Source organism: Notolepis coatsorum (assembly GCF_963971535.1).
Source record: "Notolepis coatsorum genome assembly, chromosome: 3".
NCBI classification, from domain to species: domain Eukaryota; kingdom Metazoa; phylum Chordata; class Actinopteri; order Aulopiformes; family Paralepididae; genus Notolepis; species Notolepis coatsorum.
The window spans coordinates 104,231,276-104,250,487 of NC_140167.1; the positions used below are offsets into that span (position 1 = coordinate 104,231,276).

The following is a 19,212-nucleotide window of genomic DNA, read 5'->3' on the forward strand; positions in this document are numbered from 1 at the left end:
CTTCTGCTCTGAAAAAACTGCTAGGACGGCGTGGTACCGCGTGGGACCACCACTGCATCACTGGACATACATGACATACAGGTATTTAGTACTGTTACATTTGTGACATATACGATATTCAAATATAATCGTCATAAAAACATTTCACCATTTTATTTTAATATGGGATCAGGATGGGGTGGGTGCTGCAATATTATGTTTGCTATTTGCATCTAAGTTATCCATTTTGGAGACATCCACTTAGTTGGGATATATGATTTACATCAAGTTGTTTAGATGTTGGCGTTGATCAAAAGCAGGGTTATTATTATTAAGCTATGCGCGCATGGAACAGGGAAGGGTTCGAGCAGAGAACAGACAGAACAGACGCGTATTACTCATAGGGGCGCAGCGAGGTGACGCGCGATGGACGAGTTGTGAAACTGTCTCCATTTGCTCCAGTAACTCCAAAGAGGGATTTGGTTGTTAGAGGAGCAGGATTACCTCTCACAAAGGGACGTCTAAAACATCTCCATTAGGTCTACTCTACTCTATACACTTGGAATTGACTGAACGATGTCCGCGCAGGGTTTGCTCAGCAGTGTGTTCTCATGCTCACCAAGCTCCAAAGCCGTTTCCAAACGAAGACTGAGGCAGACCAGGAGCCTGGACCCGGCTCTGATGCGGCATCATAGCACCGACGCGGATGAGACGTCGACGCCGGTTAAGGTCAGTGACCTAAAGGGGCTCTGTGTGGGTCAAATTTCAGCAGCAGGTGCATTTTCTGGGTCTAGAAATCATCCAAAATTGCGCGAATCCCAATCCCTGTTGGACGCGCGTCTTGCGGCAGAGGTGTATCAGTCAGCATCCTCAAAGCTAGCAGGGGATACCTCTGGTTGTCCGGTTTACTATGATGACAACGGTTCCAAGTCTACCAAGAGAAATGCGGGGTGGGATTCACCTTTTCGTGCCAGAAGCCCGGTGTCTTCCACCGGAAGTGGAAACACAATATTTTCACCCAGAAAGTGGCTTCACAAGAGATCATCCCAACCGTCTTCCACTAAATCACATGCCACGTGGACCTCTGAGGTAAGGTTTTGATTGATTGATTGAACAGTTTATTAACAGATTGCAGAATGGGTACAATACAGTACAGCTAAATACACACAATTGTTAAGGGGATGCAGACCAGAGAAAGTATTTCGTCTTGTTTACATCAGGGTCCCCCATTTTCAATTCATCATAAAAATAGGGTGACCATATTTTGATTTCCAAAAAAGAGGACATGTTGCTGCCCCCCCCAGCCTACTTAATGATACTCAGGCATGCGTTGCTCATGCGACGACTGGTTGCACTATGTTTTTTAATGACTCCCTGTGCGAGCGCTCCCGCGCATGCACATAGATGTTCCCTCGCATAGCACAGACTAAAGACAGTGCCTAATTGCCTCTGCGAATGGAATGTAACACATTTCATTCACAAGTTTTGTGTGAATGTATCTGAGAACGTATTTGAACACACCTGACGACCGGCCATATTGTTATGCAAAGTAGTACTTAGGCCCTGTTTAGACGGAAACGCTAGCAGGTGAATCCGCAAAAATATTTTTTCGGACGTGCCTTTCGTTTATACGGAAACAGTGTTTTTACGGGGTGAAACCGCAAAAAAGTGAGACTACCTTCCAGGGTGGAATTCCTAGAAACGATAAACCTTTGCGCTATCATCTAAACTGTCAAACCGCATAAAACGATGACGAAAGGGTTGTCAAGGCTCTCGTTGCGTGTACTGCTTACATCACAGGCATGCGCCAGTAGCCTAGAAGCGTAAACAAAGCATGTCTGATTCTATCCATGGCGATCACCTGAAGGCTACATTGGCAGTACTTTTAAATACACAAGAATCTGTCCCGCGGCGTGACTGGACCCACTGTCTGTGAGTGACTCTGCTTTGGTCCAATCACATTCCCCACCCACAGTCTGCGAATCAGAGGCAGAGTAGGGCGGGTCTTCACAGCACGTCATGTGACATATGCGCCAATCGCGTGACAGTGGGGCTCCGTCGTTACAGCGTTGTCTGCACGCAGAATTCCATCCCAAAACGCTAGTCTAAACGCAAAATTAAAAGTGAGACCGTAAGACGACTTTTGCGGTTTCTGTTCAGACTCTCTCCGTCTAAACGTAGCCTTAGTGAGTTGGTGCATCAGTAGAGTGCAGCGCATTCCTGTGTGCATGCGCGTGCACATCCGTGCGTGCATGTGCTTCTGCTCACAGACTGGTTGCAACCCTGTCCCATGAGCAAAGCATGCCTGAAGATACTCAACGTTTACTCAAAGATGCATTATTGGTTTAATATATTTAAAGTATGCCTCTGTATGGATATACAATTATTATTTATATTATTTTACTGTATATAACACAACAATATCTCTCTATAACCAAAGACACACCAAACCAAAGTTACTCAACAATCAACATGCTTGATTATGCCTAGAATTATCTGACAAATCTCAATGGCACAATAATAACTTAAAAATCAACCTGTAACAAAATAATAGCTCTCTTTTCAAGTCTTACTGGAAACAAATAAATAACTAAATATATGAAATAATAGAAAATAGAAAATCCAGTTAACAAATATCTCTTTGTATCTTGTCAACATCTGTATCATTCTCTCAATGCCTGGGAACAATGACAGCCACCTTGTCTTGCTGTGAGAAAGCATCCTTCTGTATTCAATGTCAACTAAATCACAGTACTCCTTCAGGCTCTCAGTGCACACAGTGTAAATGTGGATGTACTGGTAGATTTTGAACATGATATACTCAAGGTCAACATTTATTGTGTCTGCCCCATGATGAACACAATTATTCAATATGTGTGCTGGGCAACCCACCGATCAGTGTTGTTCTGCAGAAACCTCTTCAAATTTGCAAACACATTCTTTCCCCCTTCATCACGTCGGATTCCTCCAAGGTTTGTGTTGCAATTGTCACCAGTAAATGAGTGGCGGTTGGAATGCCCCACGGGCCCCGAGGCGAGATTGACAGCTCGGCCCCCCCCCCCCCCCCCGCCCCCCCCCGATATTTATTGTATTATAAAAAAAAAAAAAAAAAAAATCCAACATGAAACAAAACATATCACAATACAATAATAATACGTCAAATGTATATACTCTCTTTTCTGGACTCTTTTCGTATCACAAACAGTACTGTATTTGCAAATCTGGTATGTCATGTATAGATGTAGCACTACTGTCTATCTGTATGTCATTATGTTATAATGAATTGAAAATGGGGGACCCTGATGTAAACAAGACGAAAGTGTTTCTCTGGTCTGCATCCCCTTAACAATTGTATGTATTGAGCTGTACTGTATTGTACCCATTCTGCAATCTGTTAAATAAAGTTTTCATTCATTCACCATGACATGTTTAGGTATTTGGCCAGATCCAGCTTGTCTGTGATGAGAGTGTTTTCTGTCTTTATGATTGACTATCATCATTAGATATTTCAGTTTCGTTATTACAGTAGCTGGCTAACAGTACGTTAGTTGACTAATACCAGAGTCAGAATTGGGTAATATGCCGACTACTGGCAGTGATGCGACCTATGTTACCACATAACTTTTGTCATCTCTGGTACTATGCAGTGCACTATGCAAAACGGCAAAGAGATAGGTAACGTTCGTTAAGTGCCAAATTACCATCATCATGATACACCCTCACATAATTCACAAAGTGTTCACATGCGCCACCCATGTGGTAACCTAGAAATACCATAGATTGTGGCTAGGTGGTAACGTATATGTTTTCTATGATCACTATGAATTGAAAATGGGGGACCCTGATGTAAACAAGACAAACGTCTTTCTCTGGTCTGCATCCCCTTAACGAGCCGTACTGTATTGTACCCATTCTGCAATCTGTTAAATAAAGTTTTCATTCATTCATTCACATTACGTTAGTTAGCATCCAAGCTAGCGTGATAACGTTAGTAGTACTAGGTAGCTTACCTGCAATAATGTTGTCATCGTCCTGGACAGATAAGACTTGTTAAATCATAATATATCCACACTTTGTGCTGGTAAATGTCCCCTTTAGCTGCTCGGCGTCGTCGGATTTTAATACACCATGGTAGCGGTGGTGATGTGGGGGACCCTGATGTAAACAAGACGAAAGTCTTTCTCTGGTCTGCATCCCCTTAACAATTGTATGTATTGAGCTGTACTGTACTGTACCCATTCTGCAATCTGTTAATAAAGTTTTCATTCATTCATGTTTCAGGTGACTTATTATGTTGTGTTTCTCTGATGTCGCGTTCACGTTACGTGGGAAGAAGCGGAAGAACCAGAGGACATCTCGTTGCTACAACTAGGAAGCCTTCACGCATTGACTCGATCAAAACGCCCACATCCATACTTCCGCAATTCGTGACGCGAAGTGGGAGATATCGGGGTCTATAAAAAATCCCATATGTCCTAGTAGGAATTACAACTAGGAGGCTGACGTGAATGGTTTTTCCCAGTCGGAAGCTGATTCTTCCGATTCTTCCCACGTAACGTGAACGCGACATCAGAGAAAAATATCACCTCCGCGCTGCTTGTGAGATTTACGTGGCTACGTCACAGCCAAGGAAAGGGAGCGCTGGATTTGTGCAAAACGCCCTGTTCCTAAACCACACGCTATCAGTCGTACTCGTACCACAGTACTGGCAAAACGGGAGGAGCCTAGAATCAAAACAAACGCACCAGTCCCAGTTGCCGTTACCACCAGTTGTGTTCGATCCAGTCCCACACGCGAACGGCAACTCCATTCAGTCCCGGGCCCGGGGCCGGAGGGGGGGCCGGGGCCCGGGCCCCCCCTCCCGCCAGACGGTGGGCGGGCCCTAAGGCCGCTGCCTCCCCAGCCGCGCCTATAGCTCCGCCCCATTATGCATTTTTTCAGACAAATCGTTTTTTTTGCCATGTTTCAATGAGATATTGTGCAATGGTTTCTGCTGTCTCATTTGGTGTATTTAACCTCGATTAATTTTGTTTGCATGCCACCCCTCTTCCAGTCAAAGTACTGTATTATTGTAGCTAAGGGGCTACACAACCCTGACTGTATTTAAATGTTTAGATTAGACCACTACTAAAGATATTAGTTAGCCAGACAATATAGTTACACAAAATGGCGGACACTCCATTAACTGCGAGGGGACAGTGAAACCGAGTTAAACAATCACTTTAATAGGGATAGAAAGCATACATAGAATATGAACACAGATCTCCTGTTATTACTTTAATATCAATGCCACAATGTCCGCGGTAACGATAGTTCCTATACTACGGGTACCCGACCGGTGGAGCTCTGAATGGAGTGAGACGGAGACGAAGCGAAGCGGCACAGGGAAAAGCAAGATGGTAGATGGAGACGGTACTTCTCTCTGGAGCTCCGACTCCAGAGAAACTGCAGACTGGTGGGATAATCCTGTCGTCGCTGGGAAAGAGGGTCTCGTACGGACCGGTCCTTGTATTCCTAGCGCCCGATGGCAGGATTAATAGCTATTAGTCCAAAGCCTGTTGGCATGGATGATAGCTAGTTAGCTCCGTTTGTACTTAAAGCTAACCCGCAGGAAGTCTTCAATGGGTAGTTATGTCCAGAACGTCGCTGGGTTCAACTATAAGTCTCTCCACGTTACTTCGCTTACACAAGTCACTATACTGTGCCAATAATGGCTCGACAATATTATTATACCGTGCCTTCTTTACTGGAAATAAAATGTGTATACTGTAATTATTAGTAACTTTATATCTGTTGTTGGCTTGGTGTGCTCATGTGCTGTGGATACCATGTTCAAACTGGTACTCATGGTCACACCATTTGTATAGTGTTCGTACACTATTTGTTTATTGTAACGGAGATGAATTGTAGATGTGACATTATAATAGACTTGTAATGGATACCAGCATCATCAACAAGAGCCCAGATCCCACATCCAGAGCCCTTAGAAATGTAATCACTATAAATCTTTGTGACATCAGAGATATTTAATATGAATTACTGTATGTCATTGGGACTTGAGAGTCATGTCACAGACCCCCAGATTGATACGCACAGGGTAGTGAACCGGACCCCGTCTGAGCAGATTGTTGCTGTTAGATATGATTCAAATCCAGATTTCCATAACTATGAATAGACTGTAGTTGTAGTTGAGGAGATAGACGTGAACGCAATAAAACGTGGGATCACATTCACTGAATGAAATCGTGACATTAAAGGAACATCAGATTCAGATTCCTTTTATTGTATTTTAAAGGTCATTCAGTACCTTTTACAGCAAAAAAAATCGTGAAATTCACTTTGTTGTGGTTCCTCGACCATAGCAGCATCCAATATAATATGAAATAGAATAAAATAAAAATAGCATAGAATAAAATTAAATAAGATAAGCAAGATGACTATATACAATTTTAACAAAGTGTGCAGTGTGCAGATATTACACAATATAAAATATAAATAACAAAATGGCTATGTACAGTTCCAACAAGAAACATGTATGTAATGTGTTGTGAGCAATGTGCAATAATGAGCAATGGGCAAAATGCAATGTGCAATATATAGCAGCAGCAACAGTGTTTCTCAAGGGTAAGGGGGGGGGGGGGTTCTGTTGGTTCTGGCTGCCAACATTATAGGAAACGTGCTTACCATCTTCTCCAGAGTCAGACAAGGAGACAGATACCAATATTCTCTCCAGTTATCCAGTTGCAAGCTTGCCTAACTCAGCACATTGGCCAAAAACAACTTTCCTGGAGTTTTAAGCTAGGCTAAGGCCTAACAAAATTAATAGTTGGTTTCAGGTTGCCGACCGACCCTGCCGATTTAGGTGCGACCCAATATATTTTATGAGTTTTTAGAAAAAATTATTAAAAAAAAAAAAATCATTTTTTTTCTTTTTTTTTTTAAATAAAGTTTCATAGAAATCTTAGTCAAACATTTAGTATTATGGATATTAAACATGCTGGCAGAGTACATGCATCCATGTTGTTGTGAACATTTTAATTAAATAAAGAAATTCCCTAGAATTCCATAGCTGCCTATAGTAAGTGGGATATACTGTAGGAGAGGAAAGAGAGTGAAACCTATTATCAGAGTAGTCATTGTGAGATAACAACTAATAGTGGATAAAATATTAGCGAAACTAAACTATTGCCCCTTCAGCTTAGGACCCCGCTGTAACCCTACTTTGAGAGCCACCAACCCTAGAGAACCAACTACCTGACCTGGAACACTAAAACTAAGTTCAGGCCAAGTATTATGCATCCTAAATTTAGAAAATGTTAAACTCCACCACAGATAATTAGGCCCGTGTGCTAAAATGGTCTCCAACACTCAGATAATCAAAAATTATCTTGCTGTTCTGCATATTCTCAGTAATCAGTTTCCACTGCTGTTTCTTTTCTCATTACTCTGTTTAGACCTCTTAGGGGAGCCGGTTGGCTGTGCTGTTGTAACCTTACACAGCAGCTGGCTTTGTGAGATCATACAAGAATCCATCTTCAAGTTATGTGTTTATGCCCCGAACCACCAGTGGCTCGGACCAATCCGTGTCCTTTGAGGAACTACTGGCAGCTAGGCGCTGGGTTTAGGTGTAAAGGTCTTCTTGTTTTTTTTTTCTTTTTTAAGTGCCGACCCTATTCCAAACAGTTTCAAAGGATGACTTTCCATAATGGTACTGGTGAAACAGACCATCTGGCAGATCAGGTTAGTGCTGCTGTATTTGAAGGGTTTCAGTGGCTATAGATCCATGAAGCAGATGCAAATCTTCCAAAACTAAAGGGGAACTGCTGCGCCCACTTTCAGTTATTCCTCTGGTTTAAGACTGTACAAACATATTAGTAAAAATTAGCAACTCTCCCAAAATCCAAAAACTAGAGTGCTAAAACTCAAACTTGTGATTTGAGTTGTTTCAGGTGACTTCTGACGGATAAAGTCTGAAGCTGCTCCATACAATGAATTGGGAACAATATTATTATAGATGACACTGAGAGCAAACAGGGGAATGTTCTGAGTTGTTTCTCGGTTTCAGAACTGAGAAAATAAAACAAATGTTCTGTGGGTTCACAAAATCAGTATCCCATTAATTGGCAATAGAGCAGCTCACAAGTTTGATTATTACTTCTCTGGTTTCTGGCTTTGGGAGAGAGTAGTAGCAAGTATTGATTTAACTGTCTTTGGCCATGGAAATAACATATCGGGGGCAACAGTGGCTCGGGAGGTAGAGCAGTCATCAGGTTCCCGGTTTGATTCCCGCTCCTCCCGGGCAGCGTGTCGAAGTGTCCTTGAGCAAGACACTTAACGGAACATAGGCCAAATGCGTCCACATTTTTATAGGATTCTATCACATTTTCATAACAATAGCACCCTGCGCCGTTTTCATTGAGGTTTCTTACAAATTAACAATGCTTTATTTTGTCCTTTATATGCCGATTATCATTCGAATCTTAAATTGTACCATATGTCCCCCTTTAGACAACATATGTAACGCTACCAGCGCACTTTTGTTAAGATAATTAGTTGGCCATTCTCGGTCGCTATACCGAGGTCGCAGTAATAGTTTAACGCTGTTCAGATCACGTCGGAGAATATAGACACATCCCAGTGACCTGCGACCTGTGCTAACGCTCTTGGGAAATGCAGTGTTGTAGTTCTCAACATTTTCAGCCTTTAATTTTAAACCAATGCTGCCATCTACTGACAACAAAAAAGTGTTGTCTAATCGTCACCTTGAGAGCTACTTCCGTATACAGCGCCGCCCCAAACCCATTCTAGAGATTCCCACTTTTTGCTGGGAGTGGGGCGTGGCCGTATTTGGTCCCAGACAATAAGAGTGGCTGCAATTGGTCACCGTGACGTTAACACCTAACTGCTCCCGATGAGCAAATTGGCACCTTGCATGGTTGCCTCCGCCGTCGGCGTGTGAATGTGTGAGTGAATGGGTCAAATGTTAGGAACAAATTGTAAAGCGATTTGGATAAAAGCGCTATATAAATGCACCATTTGATTTTTTTTATTTGAGTGGTGTTCTTCTTTAAACTTTTGTAAGCAAATGTCTAGATAATGTTCAGGAGGGAGCTATATATACCCCAATAACCTTTAGGAATGCACGATACATCAGCCATATCTGTATTGACCATTATCTGTGATTTCATTTTAGATGCAAAGCCCCTTCTATTTATTTTTGGGCGTTCTGTATTTTTCACCCATCCCAATTTAGTCGTTATGCCAATTCCTTTCCTGGTCGTTGCTCGCATTGCCCCACTGTCGGCCTGGGGAGGGTGTAGAACTACCACATGCCTCCTCCGATACTTCTTTTCACCTGACAGCTAGGAGTTTCACTGGGGGAACGTAACGTGTGCAGAGGTTCATGCTATTTCCCCCAGATCTGCTCCCTGCTGAACATGCGTCCCAACCGACCAGTAAGAGTCGCAGTTTACAACGACCAGGACACATACCGGCTTTCCACCCGCTAACACTGCCAATTGTGTTAGTAGGGACGACTGACCAAGCCGGAGGTACCGCTGACAGCTGGATTAGATCCCAGAGTCTCTGTGGTGGTAGGCGAGTGCTTAGTCCACTGCGCTACCCAGCCACCCGCAAAGCACCTCTATGACCGCCGGGCAATGTCACAAACTCACCCAGTCATTGTGCAATTCAACAAGCGAGTTTAGCTCAAAACCCTGTCCCCATAGCATGACGAACTGGCGTGGCTATTGCGTGGATATCACACCGTGATTGACCGAGATGCTTTCCACGCTGGCTTCCCTCACTCTACTGTACTCAAGCCAACGTTATGCTAGCCAGCTGTATTGTCGCTAGTCTTCTACGGTTGGAAATCAGTGAATAATGTTTGATAATTTTCACCAATTGATTTATTTAATGTTAGTGTAGCCGAGTGGATTTGAACCGGGGCTCATAGGATCCACAAGCGGCCACACTAACCAGCTGAGCTAAAGGGTGAGACCCGTTAGTCGGTGCTGGTTGAGTGCGACCGACTCATCCGTAGTTTACAGTAGCTCCATCATCAGTGCTACTGACACTGTCCACTGACAGCCTCCTATCGCTGTGCATCAAAATGTGGGAATGTTTTCATATTTTGAATGACTGATGTCCTATTACGTACTATTGTAGGCCTAGGAATAATGTAGCTGCCAGGGGCAACAGCGCTAACATTAGCTCCACAGTCAGCCAGGGTTTGACAACCATTAAAAGCACGAAAACACACCTGCAGTTGGCAGTGTGAAAGCCAGGCACCACAACATGTAAGCCAATCACAACGATGGCCTCTAAGGACTATGCGTCCTTGTTTGATTTTGATGAGCAAAACTGAAAAGATGTGAACAACGATTATTTCTCTGTTTTGAAATTATTTTGCCACACAGGTTTTGTTCGGGTGCCTCCACGTGCGGCATTGAAATAGAATCCAAAAAACAAACTAATTTCAATTTTACAATTCATGTCTTATGCCTTTCAGTATACACCATTGGACTACCATTGAACCACATTGTACTGTATTGATATTGGTAAATCGGTTATCTTTCAGAACAGAAAATGTATCATCGACATCGGCCAAAACGCTCACATTGGTGCATCTCTAATAACATTACTTTCACGCAAAAGCGAACATTTTGTAGGTTGGAATGAAAGTCTCCATTCATATGACGCTGGGTGATTGGAGTGTGGGGCCCGGTTCAGACTCGGTGTGAGATCCTTCCCCCTGAAACTACCCACATGACTGGGGCCGACTTGAGAGTGCGTTACGGCAACACCTCGCTTCAATTCAGTAATTAAAGTCACATGTGCAGGGTGTGTAAATATCGGACAGACGGACGAGGTCGCCCGGCCGTATCCAAGAGACCATGGCAATAACAAGAGTGAAGTCAGGTTGACATTGTTTTCCCTCTGCCCTCACTAAGAGCCCCCGGCTCTCTCTCTCTCTCTCTCTCTCTCTCTCTCTCTCTCGCTCTCGCTCGCTCGCTCTCGCTCGCTCGCTCTCTCTCTCTCTCTCTCTCTCTCTCTCTCTCTCTCTCTCTCTCTCTCTCTCTCTCTCTCTCTCTCTCTCTCTCTCTCTCTCTCTCTACCTCTCCTTTTATGAGGTGTACAGTGTGTCTTGTTACAGGCGGCGTGCTCGGCACTCACTCGCAAAAGAGCAAAAGTTTCCGAATACAGAGTCTATGGATTGAGTCGTAAACTAAGTCAATATCGAAAACTCCAGTAGATCTGTTGGAAGTTACTCGGCTTATGCCTTGGATTAACCATGTGTGGAACTGCCCAGCGGCACCAAGACTCCCTGGGCACAAAACACACTCACAAAACATTTAATTGCAATAAAGTAATATGTTTGGGACAACAGTGACCAAAGGCATCAATCACGTTAACTTCTTGTTCCCACAATGTGTCTCAGTGACTGTCCATGGTGACTGTGCTGTGTCTGTGCAGTCAGCAGGCACCCAAGTACCCCACCCCCTCCACCACCTATCCTCGATAGGCTACAGTACATTACAGCCTATAATGTTGAGACACCAGAACAAATCATTCAGACTTCCCTGGTTAGTAATTATCGAATGGTTTTATGCTGTGTTTTTCAGAAGGCAAAGTGTGTGTGCGCTGTCCGCTCTCAATGGTTCTGAAATTAGTAATAAGTGCTATCATCAATATCGCCATTTACAGGTTGAAAGATGTTGGCTACTTGGCAGGCTTTTGACTTGTTTGAGTGAGTTTGATTAAATAAAATGAAACTTGATTTTTTTGAGCTCATGTTCTCCTTTTCTGTGTAGATTATAGTAGATTTAAGCTTACGTGTATATCCAAAATATAAGTATAATAAGTATAAACGTTCCTATGATTTTGAAAATAATATACACGTTGAAATTAGCAATGATATTTAATTAAACTATAAAACAATAGTTCTGCCCTGTATTACATTACGATTTCTAATAATAACATAATTTCAGATCATACATAATTTGCAACATAATATGCATTAATTACTTCGGCAAGTTAGCTGTGAAATAATTAGGATAACACACTGGGAGCAAGTGAGTTATGGAAAATAACTGGTAAAGGGTGGCATGGGGGTGGGTGGGGCACTGCCTCAGGTTGATGACACACGTCGTGTTGCAAGGTTTGTTATAAATGGCATCACCTGGTATTCATCCTCTTGAGATCACTCAAGTGTGACTTGGATTTATGAGATCCGAGAATTCCAGTGAAAATGGGGGGGGGGGGGATTTGTCAATGCTGTGTGCATTCCCAAAGCCCATGCAAATTACTATCTGTTGTCTAGCCTTCAGTATTCACTATGCACCGTTTCAAATGTCTCGCGTTCTATATGATTCATGATCATTCATTCTTCACATAAAACACGTCATAATATCTTTTATGGACACTTATTTCTTGACATAAAGCATTTTATTTCCCCATCAGTCAGAGAATGGAGAGAGCGGTCATGCTGTATTTTCACTCAACATCAACAATATAGAAGGCTATGTCTGTCTAAGTCTGTCTAGATGGTGAGTATCACTGTGCCCTCTAAGGCCCCAGTTGAAATGTAAAGCAAAGAGACATCTGGTTTACATGAAGTAAGCCTCAACTCTTATTTCTCACAGCAGAGCAGCATGACCTCCATCCTTGGCTACGTTCCCTCAGGCACACATTTCTTCCCATAGGAGACTTGTCAGAGTGTGTGTGTACGATGTGGAACTAGACCTGCACGCTCGCAAACCTGGCTGCAGCACTAAGTACCATGGCGTTTCACTCCCCCCATGCCTCAGATGAGAGACAAAAATACACAATATATATATACAATACTTAGATATAGCCAGTACCTCCCCTGGCAGTCGGGTGTCGCTTTTCTAAAGAAAAAAGGAAAGCGACAACTCCTGACTGCCAAGGGAGGCACTACTAGGTTAGATACAAAGACACTGGTGTGGAAAAAAATAATTGTTTGACCTGGGAGTCATTGGTTCTTTACTAGAGTGACGTTTTTTCACACTGTCCGACTGAGACAGAAGGCTTGCCAGATCTCAATGAGATGGGTAGATATTGGGTAGATATCAGTGTAAGACCAAAGGTAGACACACTCTCTATTTTGAACCTCAAAAATTGGATAACTGATCTGCATCCAAATAGTAGCCTCTTGGCAAAATATACATGTCCTATGCTATAAATACAGTGTTACAGTGTTACTCAAATACAGTGTTGAGTGTTACTCAAAACTGCAGTGTTATTCACCCAAAGGTTTTAATTTTGATTAGATTGACAAAAGTGTAAAACTCTGGCCAGTCTTTGTGCACCTCACTCTTCCCATTTCTCCTCGGTGTGTATTCACATTTCACACCATGGCAGAAGGCAGATTTTACCCTCAGGTGTAAAAGATGTTTTGTCTAAGGCCATGGTTAGACTAGTGTTTTTGTGGCGTTTTTTGTATACGTTTTTGAATACGTTTCATGTCCCTATTACACAGAAATGCGTTTTTTGGCGTTTTTTTGTGGATACGGCTGAAACGCTAAATTGTGTTTGCGTTTTGGAGAAACCCTAAAAAACGTGCCGACAACAGCGTGTAGTCAGCACGGAGCCGTTGTTGCGAAAACGCCCATGCGCAGTAGATACCATCTGCGTGCCCTTCCGGTGACAGCAGAGCTGTCCCAAACCAAATAGCTGCAGCTACTATGTGTTGTCAAGTTATTGTTATAAGGACCCCAGTCCAAGCTACAACAGTCTGCATTCCCTTAACAATTGTTTGTATTGAGCCGTATTGTATTGTACCCATATGCAATATGTTAAATAAAGTTTACATCCATTCATTCTGCTAGCATTACCGATTGGCACTGCCACTGGATAACATGAGCTAGTGTTAGCTATCAAACCCTGTTAGCTCAAAGCTCATCTTTCAACTTAACAAGCATTAAACAAAATGGCCCAGTCATCTATTCACCTTTGTTTAATACACACAGCGTTGTCTCTAATGTTATCTAACTACTGATAGCTCCCGATATCATCAGTTTGGTGCTGGCTAAGTAGCGTGAGCTAACGTTAGCTTCTAGCCACAATGCTATACTGTTATAATGGCAAATTCCATTGATGTTAGCATGCAGCTAACAATGCTACCGATCTTTTTTTAGACTAAACTATCTACTCTTGGTGGTCACTTGTGTGGATGTTAGTTTTGTTTCATCAACAAATGACAGGCAGAACACACAGTGAATGTATCCGTTTTGTTTATTGCACTTTTATTAGGCTTTGCTGAAAAAGAATTGCTGCATTGAGTAAATAGGCAAGATGGTGGCGCCCATAGGCGCCTGCCTTGTTGACATTTTCTTTGCTGGAGCTTCCAGGAAGTGTATTGGCACATTCAAGTTCTGATTGGTTGAAATTGCCTTCATGTTTGCCACCTACTGCCACCTACTGCTTTGGCAGTGTACTACATCAGTGTGCTCAGGTGACAAAAACGGAAAAAAAAACGAAAGTGTGACTCGAGGCGCACGACGTCGCGGCGAAACGCATATGACAATGATACGAAAATGAAACGAAAGGTGTAACCGCAGCCTAAATATATAAGCTATACCGCGGAGGCTGCCTGCCTGGGCGCGTGTAACTGTTCCGCAACAGTAAGTGACTTCCGGGGTAGGCCTGATTGGCCCCGACAGGCACGTGACGCGCAACTTTCTCTGCCGCGCGGCACGCTCCGCGGAGCCGAGCGGCAGAGCTTACGGAATTACGTAACCGTCCAAATACGCCATGACTCTCATTCGGCGCTATAGCTCACCTGGCAGAGCAGCGGTCCTGCGATCCTGCGGTCCGTTGTTGGTGAGTTCGAATCCCATCAAATCTTTTTTTTTTTACGTGATTTTTTTTTTAACGTGTATTCTTTCGCCGGTTAAGGTTAGGCATGGTTAAGGTTAAGGTTAAGGTTAGGCATTGTTTCGGAGTTGGTTAAGGTTAGAACGGTTAAGTTTAGGCGCTGTTAAGGAGCTGGTTAAGGTTAGAGTTTGTCTTAGAGAATGGCAATATTCTTTCTATGGTTAAGGTTAGGCATGGTTAAGGTTAAGGTTAAGGTTAGGCATTGTTTCGGAGTTGGTTAAGGTTAGAACGGTTAAGTTTAGGCGCTGTTAAGGAGCTGGTTAAGGTTAGAGTTTGTGTTAGAGAATGGCAATAGACAGCCTATTTCCGCGCGACAGCTCTCAGCAGCCTCGTTGCGCGTCCTGAGTTTGCCGCGTCACGTGCCTGTCGGGGCCAATCAGGCCTACCCCGGAAGTCACTTACTGTTGCGGAACAGGTACACGCTGCCTGGGCACACATGCTGAGAGACTTGGGTCATAAGGATTCCTATTGCATCACAGGAGGGGCTTGATGCTGGATGACAGCTAGGGCTGCTCTGTGTCTCATTACAGATCATCACTGATCGCTGATTTCTCTGGCTTTAGCCCACACTCAGTCCCAAGGCGAACAAGCTCACCTCAGAGATACGATTTGTCTGTAAACTATGGCAATAGTTTCTAGGGATGGGCATCAATTCTTGAATATTCTAATAGGGCCTAACAAAAATAATGGTTGGTTTCAGGTTGCCGACCGACCCTGCCGATTTAGGTGCGACCCAATATATTTTATGAGTTTTAAAAAAAAATTATATATTAAAAAAAAAACAAAAAAAAAACAGATTTTTTTTTTTTTTTTTTTTTTTTTAAAGAATAAAGTTTCATAGAAATCTTAGTCAAACATTTAGTATTATGGATATTAAACATGCTGGCAGAGTACATGCATCCATGTTGTTGTGAACATTTTAATTAAATAAAGAAATTCCCTATCCATAGTCGCCGTGGGAAAGAATAAAATAAAAAAATTAAATTAAATAAATTCCCTACCTACCCATGGCCAAACTGACAACCAACCTGAAACTAACTATTATTTTTGTTAGGCCTAGTCGTTCAATTATAAAAAAATAAAAAAAATAGCTTATGCAAATGATCGTTTTGTCTCAGAAAATACATTTTCCCTTTGTATTGAGAGGGGACCCTATTAACGGTTACACCTACACTGTGTTTAGTGTATTGAGAGGGGACCCTAACTGTTACACCGCTGAACGGCATGCTGGGTTCAGCTCGCTAGCTAGCCAGGTAGTTACACGGTAGCAATGTTTTGTACCTTTGCCATGTTGTTTCACTAAGTTCACATATTTTAAGCATCAGTGATGTAACGTTCAGAATGAATGCTTTTATTCCCTGAAAATACGCTAGCCTGGTCCGCTAGCGTTATCTGCTAGCAAAGACAGCAGCCAGCTAGCTCGCTTGTTTGATCATCTCACATTCTATGCTATTAAAGGGGAACTATCTTATAAATGACCTTTTTCAGTGTTTAGCATTGTTTCCTAGCTATGTGGACTTATATTAATATGATCTATGTCTCTAATTCTCATATTGGCGCATTCTTCCAATTCTCCTCTCACAATATTCACCCTCACTGAACTGAGTCATCTGAAAATGTGCATATCTGTGATGTCAGAGATTTCTCAGGTGCATAATAATGTGGCAGTTGATGTGGCAGTTGGCACCAGGCCACACAGTGGTTGGAGCCCAGTCTCAAAACGGCTTAAGATCTTGAGGTAGAAAAATGCTGTTTTTGAGTACTTGATTAGAAATACAAAACAATGATTTTTTTTGAAAGAAACCTTACAGAGGTGTTCCATAGACTCACAGGAATTGTGTAAAAGTGCCCAAATTGTGAAATAAATAGTAAAATAGTTCCCCTTACCACACGTTAACGTGGAAGCTCAGACATTGCAAGCATCAACAATGTAACTTTCTTAACTCATTCAGCGCCGGCCATTATCCTTATCCTGTTCTAGCTAGGCCACGCTTTAAAGATAGGGGTGCGTCACCTTGTTTGTAGAGCTATACTATATTCTATATTATAGCTATGGAGACAATACTATGGTCATTTGACAGTGACTTTCTTCCGTCGAACATGCAAAAAAGAGATCATTTTTTCATGTATACGTTCGCGTGGTTATCCCGTGGTGAATATTGTATAGTTTAGGAGTGATCCGGGATAATTCCTAAAAAGCTGAGTTATAGGGCGCTACATGAATTCTACTATAAGCATTGGCGTTTCTTGCCTGGACACACTACTATTTCCAAATCAAATGTATATAATAGGTATTATGTTTCATCATGAATGCATGAAAGGGGGGGGGGGGGGGGGGGGCGTTTTTTTATGCTTTGATGGCCAGTAACGGCATTCGTATTGAACACCACACACGCTGATCAGCTGGATCGATATGAAAACATTGTACGATCGAGCTGGAATTGACGTCAGATAGTCCTTACCTTTGATCGGGGGGATTCCAAAAAGAATATTCCAATTGTTTGATCGCGATTTCCAGTATTGGTGTCCACAGGGGGCGAAACTAGAGCCCGCCAAGCGCCATTGACGCTCAGTTTTTACGTTTGGCGCCTCCCACTGAGAGGTCTGCCCGCCGTGTGGCGTGCAATCAATCAATCAAGTTCATAACAATACTCTTATTTTGAAAATCTGTGCGGGTCTCATTTCTGCCGCAAGCGCATCTCCAGTCATAATATCGATGGCTCCGGCAGTTAGCAACATTCGGTTCGTATGATACTCTTATTTTGAAAAAAAACGTGGCAACGAGTCATATCCGCCCAGCCCAGCAGCGGGATACCATTGGCTTCTGCTCGTATCAATCACAGAGGCAGTCTGCTCTAGTCTAGAGCGGTCCTCCATGAGCTACCGTTATTGTTTAAACAATGACCCAGTCAACTATTCACTTTTAGTTTAATACATGACGAGGCATTGTCTAACGGTATCTAGCTGGCTAGCTACTGATAGCTGCTGATATCAACAAATGCTCCAGCAATAGTCGACTCGAGTGCATAATACCTCCGTTCCCTCGTTAGCTAGCTCACGTTAGCTAGCTCACGTTAGCTCTATATGTCCCAGTAAACTAAATTGTCTTAACGTTATCTAGCGGGCTAGCAGTAGCTACAGATAGCTCCTGATATCAATGTCTTCTAACATTGATTCAATGCGTATTCTAGCTGAGGGCATGTTGAATGTGATTTGACCAAAGAACCGTAACATTATACCAATAGGGTCCAGCTGCAGCGCCGGAGAATCTTTGCATGCTAAATGTAGGGTCTAGCAGAATATAGGGTTCTAGCTGTAGCGCCGGAGAATCCTTGCTAGAGCTGGAGGCTACTCAAGTATACACACAGACAGTGGAGCTGTTTGCAGATAGCGAGCATTTTGACTTATTGCGTGGTGGCGATGTATCGCAGATAATACAACTACAAGTATGATTATATAATATATATTTTATTTAAAAAATTTTTTTTTATATAAAATATATATATATATTTTTTTAATCAAAATAAATTTGGCAGGTAAGAAATATGCTTGGCGGGTAGATTCTTCCCATCTACCCACCACTGGCCGGTGAGTCAAAAAGTTAATTTCGTGCCCTGGGTGTCCATCTGGTCCACAACATAATCCGGCACAACACATGCATCGAGTGTCCTGGACGACGCGTGAATACTTTCCCTAAGGGGGTTACACTTCCGTGTTCGGTTTGCACGGCCTGATTGGCCACTGACATTTCTCTTATTAGCCTACACCAAGGTCCTTGATGGAAATAAGTTGATATAGACTTTATTCTGTCAACCTTGACAATGTGCTATTGATGTAGACTAATCAAAGTATTTTTAAATGCTTTATGTCTAATAAACTAGACTAAATATAGCCTATAGAACAGATCTTTACAGCCTAATCTAAAACAGATTTTTTACACATTGGTTCAAACATGATCACGGAAGGGCGACAACCCTAACATGTCATGTTGTGTCACAACAGAATAAGTATGTGAGTGTTAGGCCTACATAAAGTGTAATCTATTGATTGACTTGCATGACCTAGTCAATTTGCGAGATTATGCATGACCAGCCTGTGATCTAAAAACTCCTGCCTGTGGCTGAATAATGAAGCCCAAAGTCGCGTCACGCGCAAGAGCATATTACCTACTTCTTATGCCGTGCTCAATATCAAAACTCACTGCTCGTCCACCCAACATAAACAGAGCAGAGATAAGCAATAATGAAGTCGTGTTTTGAACAGAGCAGAGATAAGCAATAATGAAGTCGTGTTTGCAGAGATAAGCAATAATGAAGTCGTGTTTTGAACATTTAT

General features: G+C 42.6%; 1 protein-coding gene across 2 annotated transcripts in view; it reads left to right on the plus strand.

The window, feature by feature from the left end:
• Positions 1-482: 482 nt before the first annotated feature.
• LOC311225570 (rho GTPase-activating protein 6) overlaps positions 483-19,212 on the plus strand; it is a 173,976-nt gene continuing 155,246 nt past the window's right edge. The window contains exon 1 of one of the 2 annotated variants that reach the window (XM_084310919.1): positions 483-1,068. In XM_084310919.1, coding sequence (XP_084167045.1) covers positions 556-1,068 — 513 coding nt within the window. In that variant the 5' untranslated portion in view covers positions 483-555. The remainder of the gene's footprint in view (positions 1,069-19,212) is intronic. The other variant, XM_084310920.1, reaches the window with a different exon arrangement.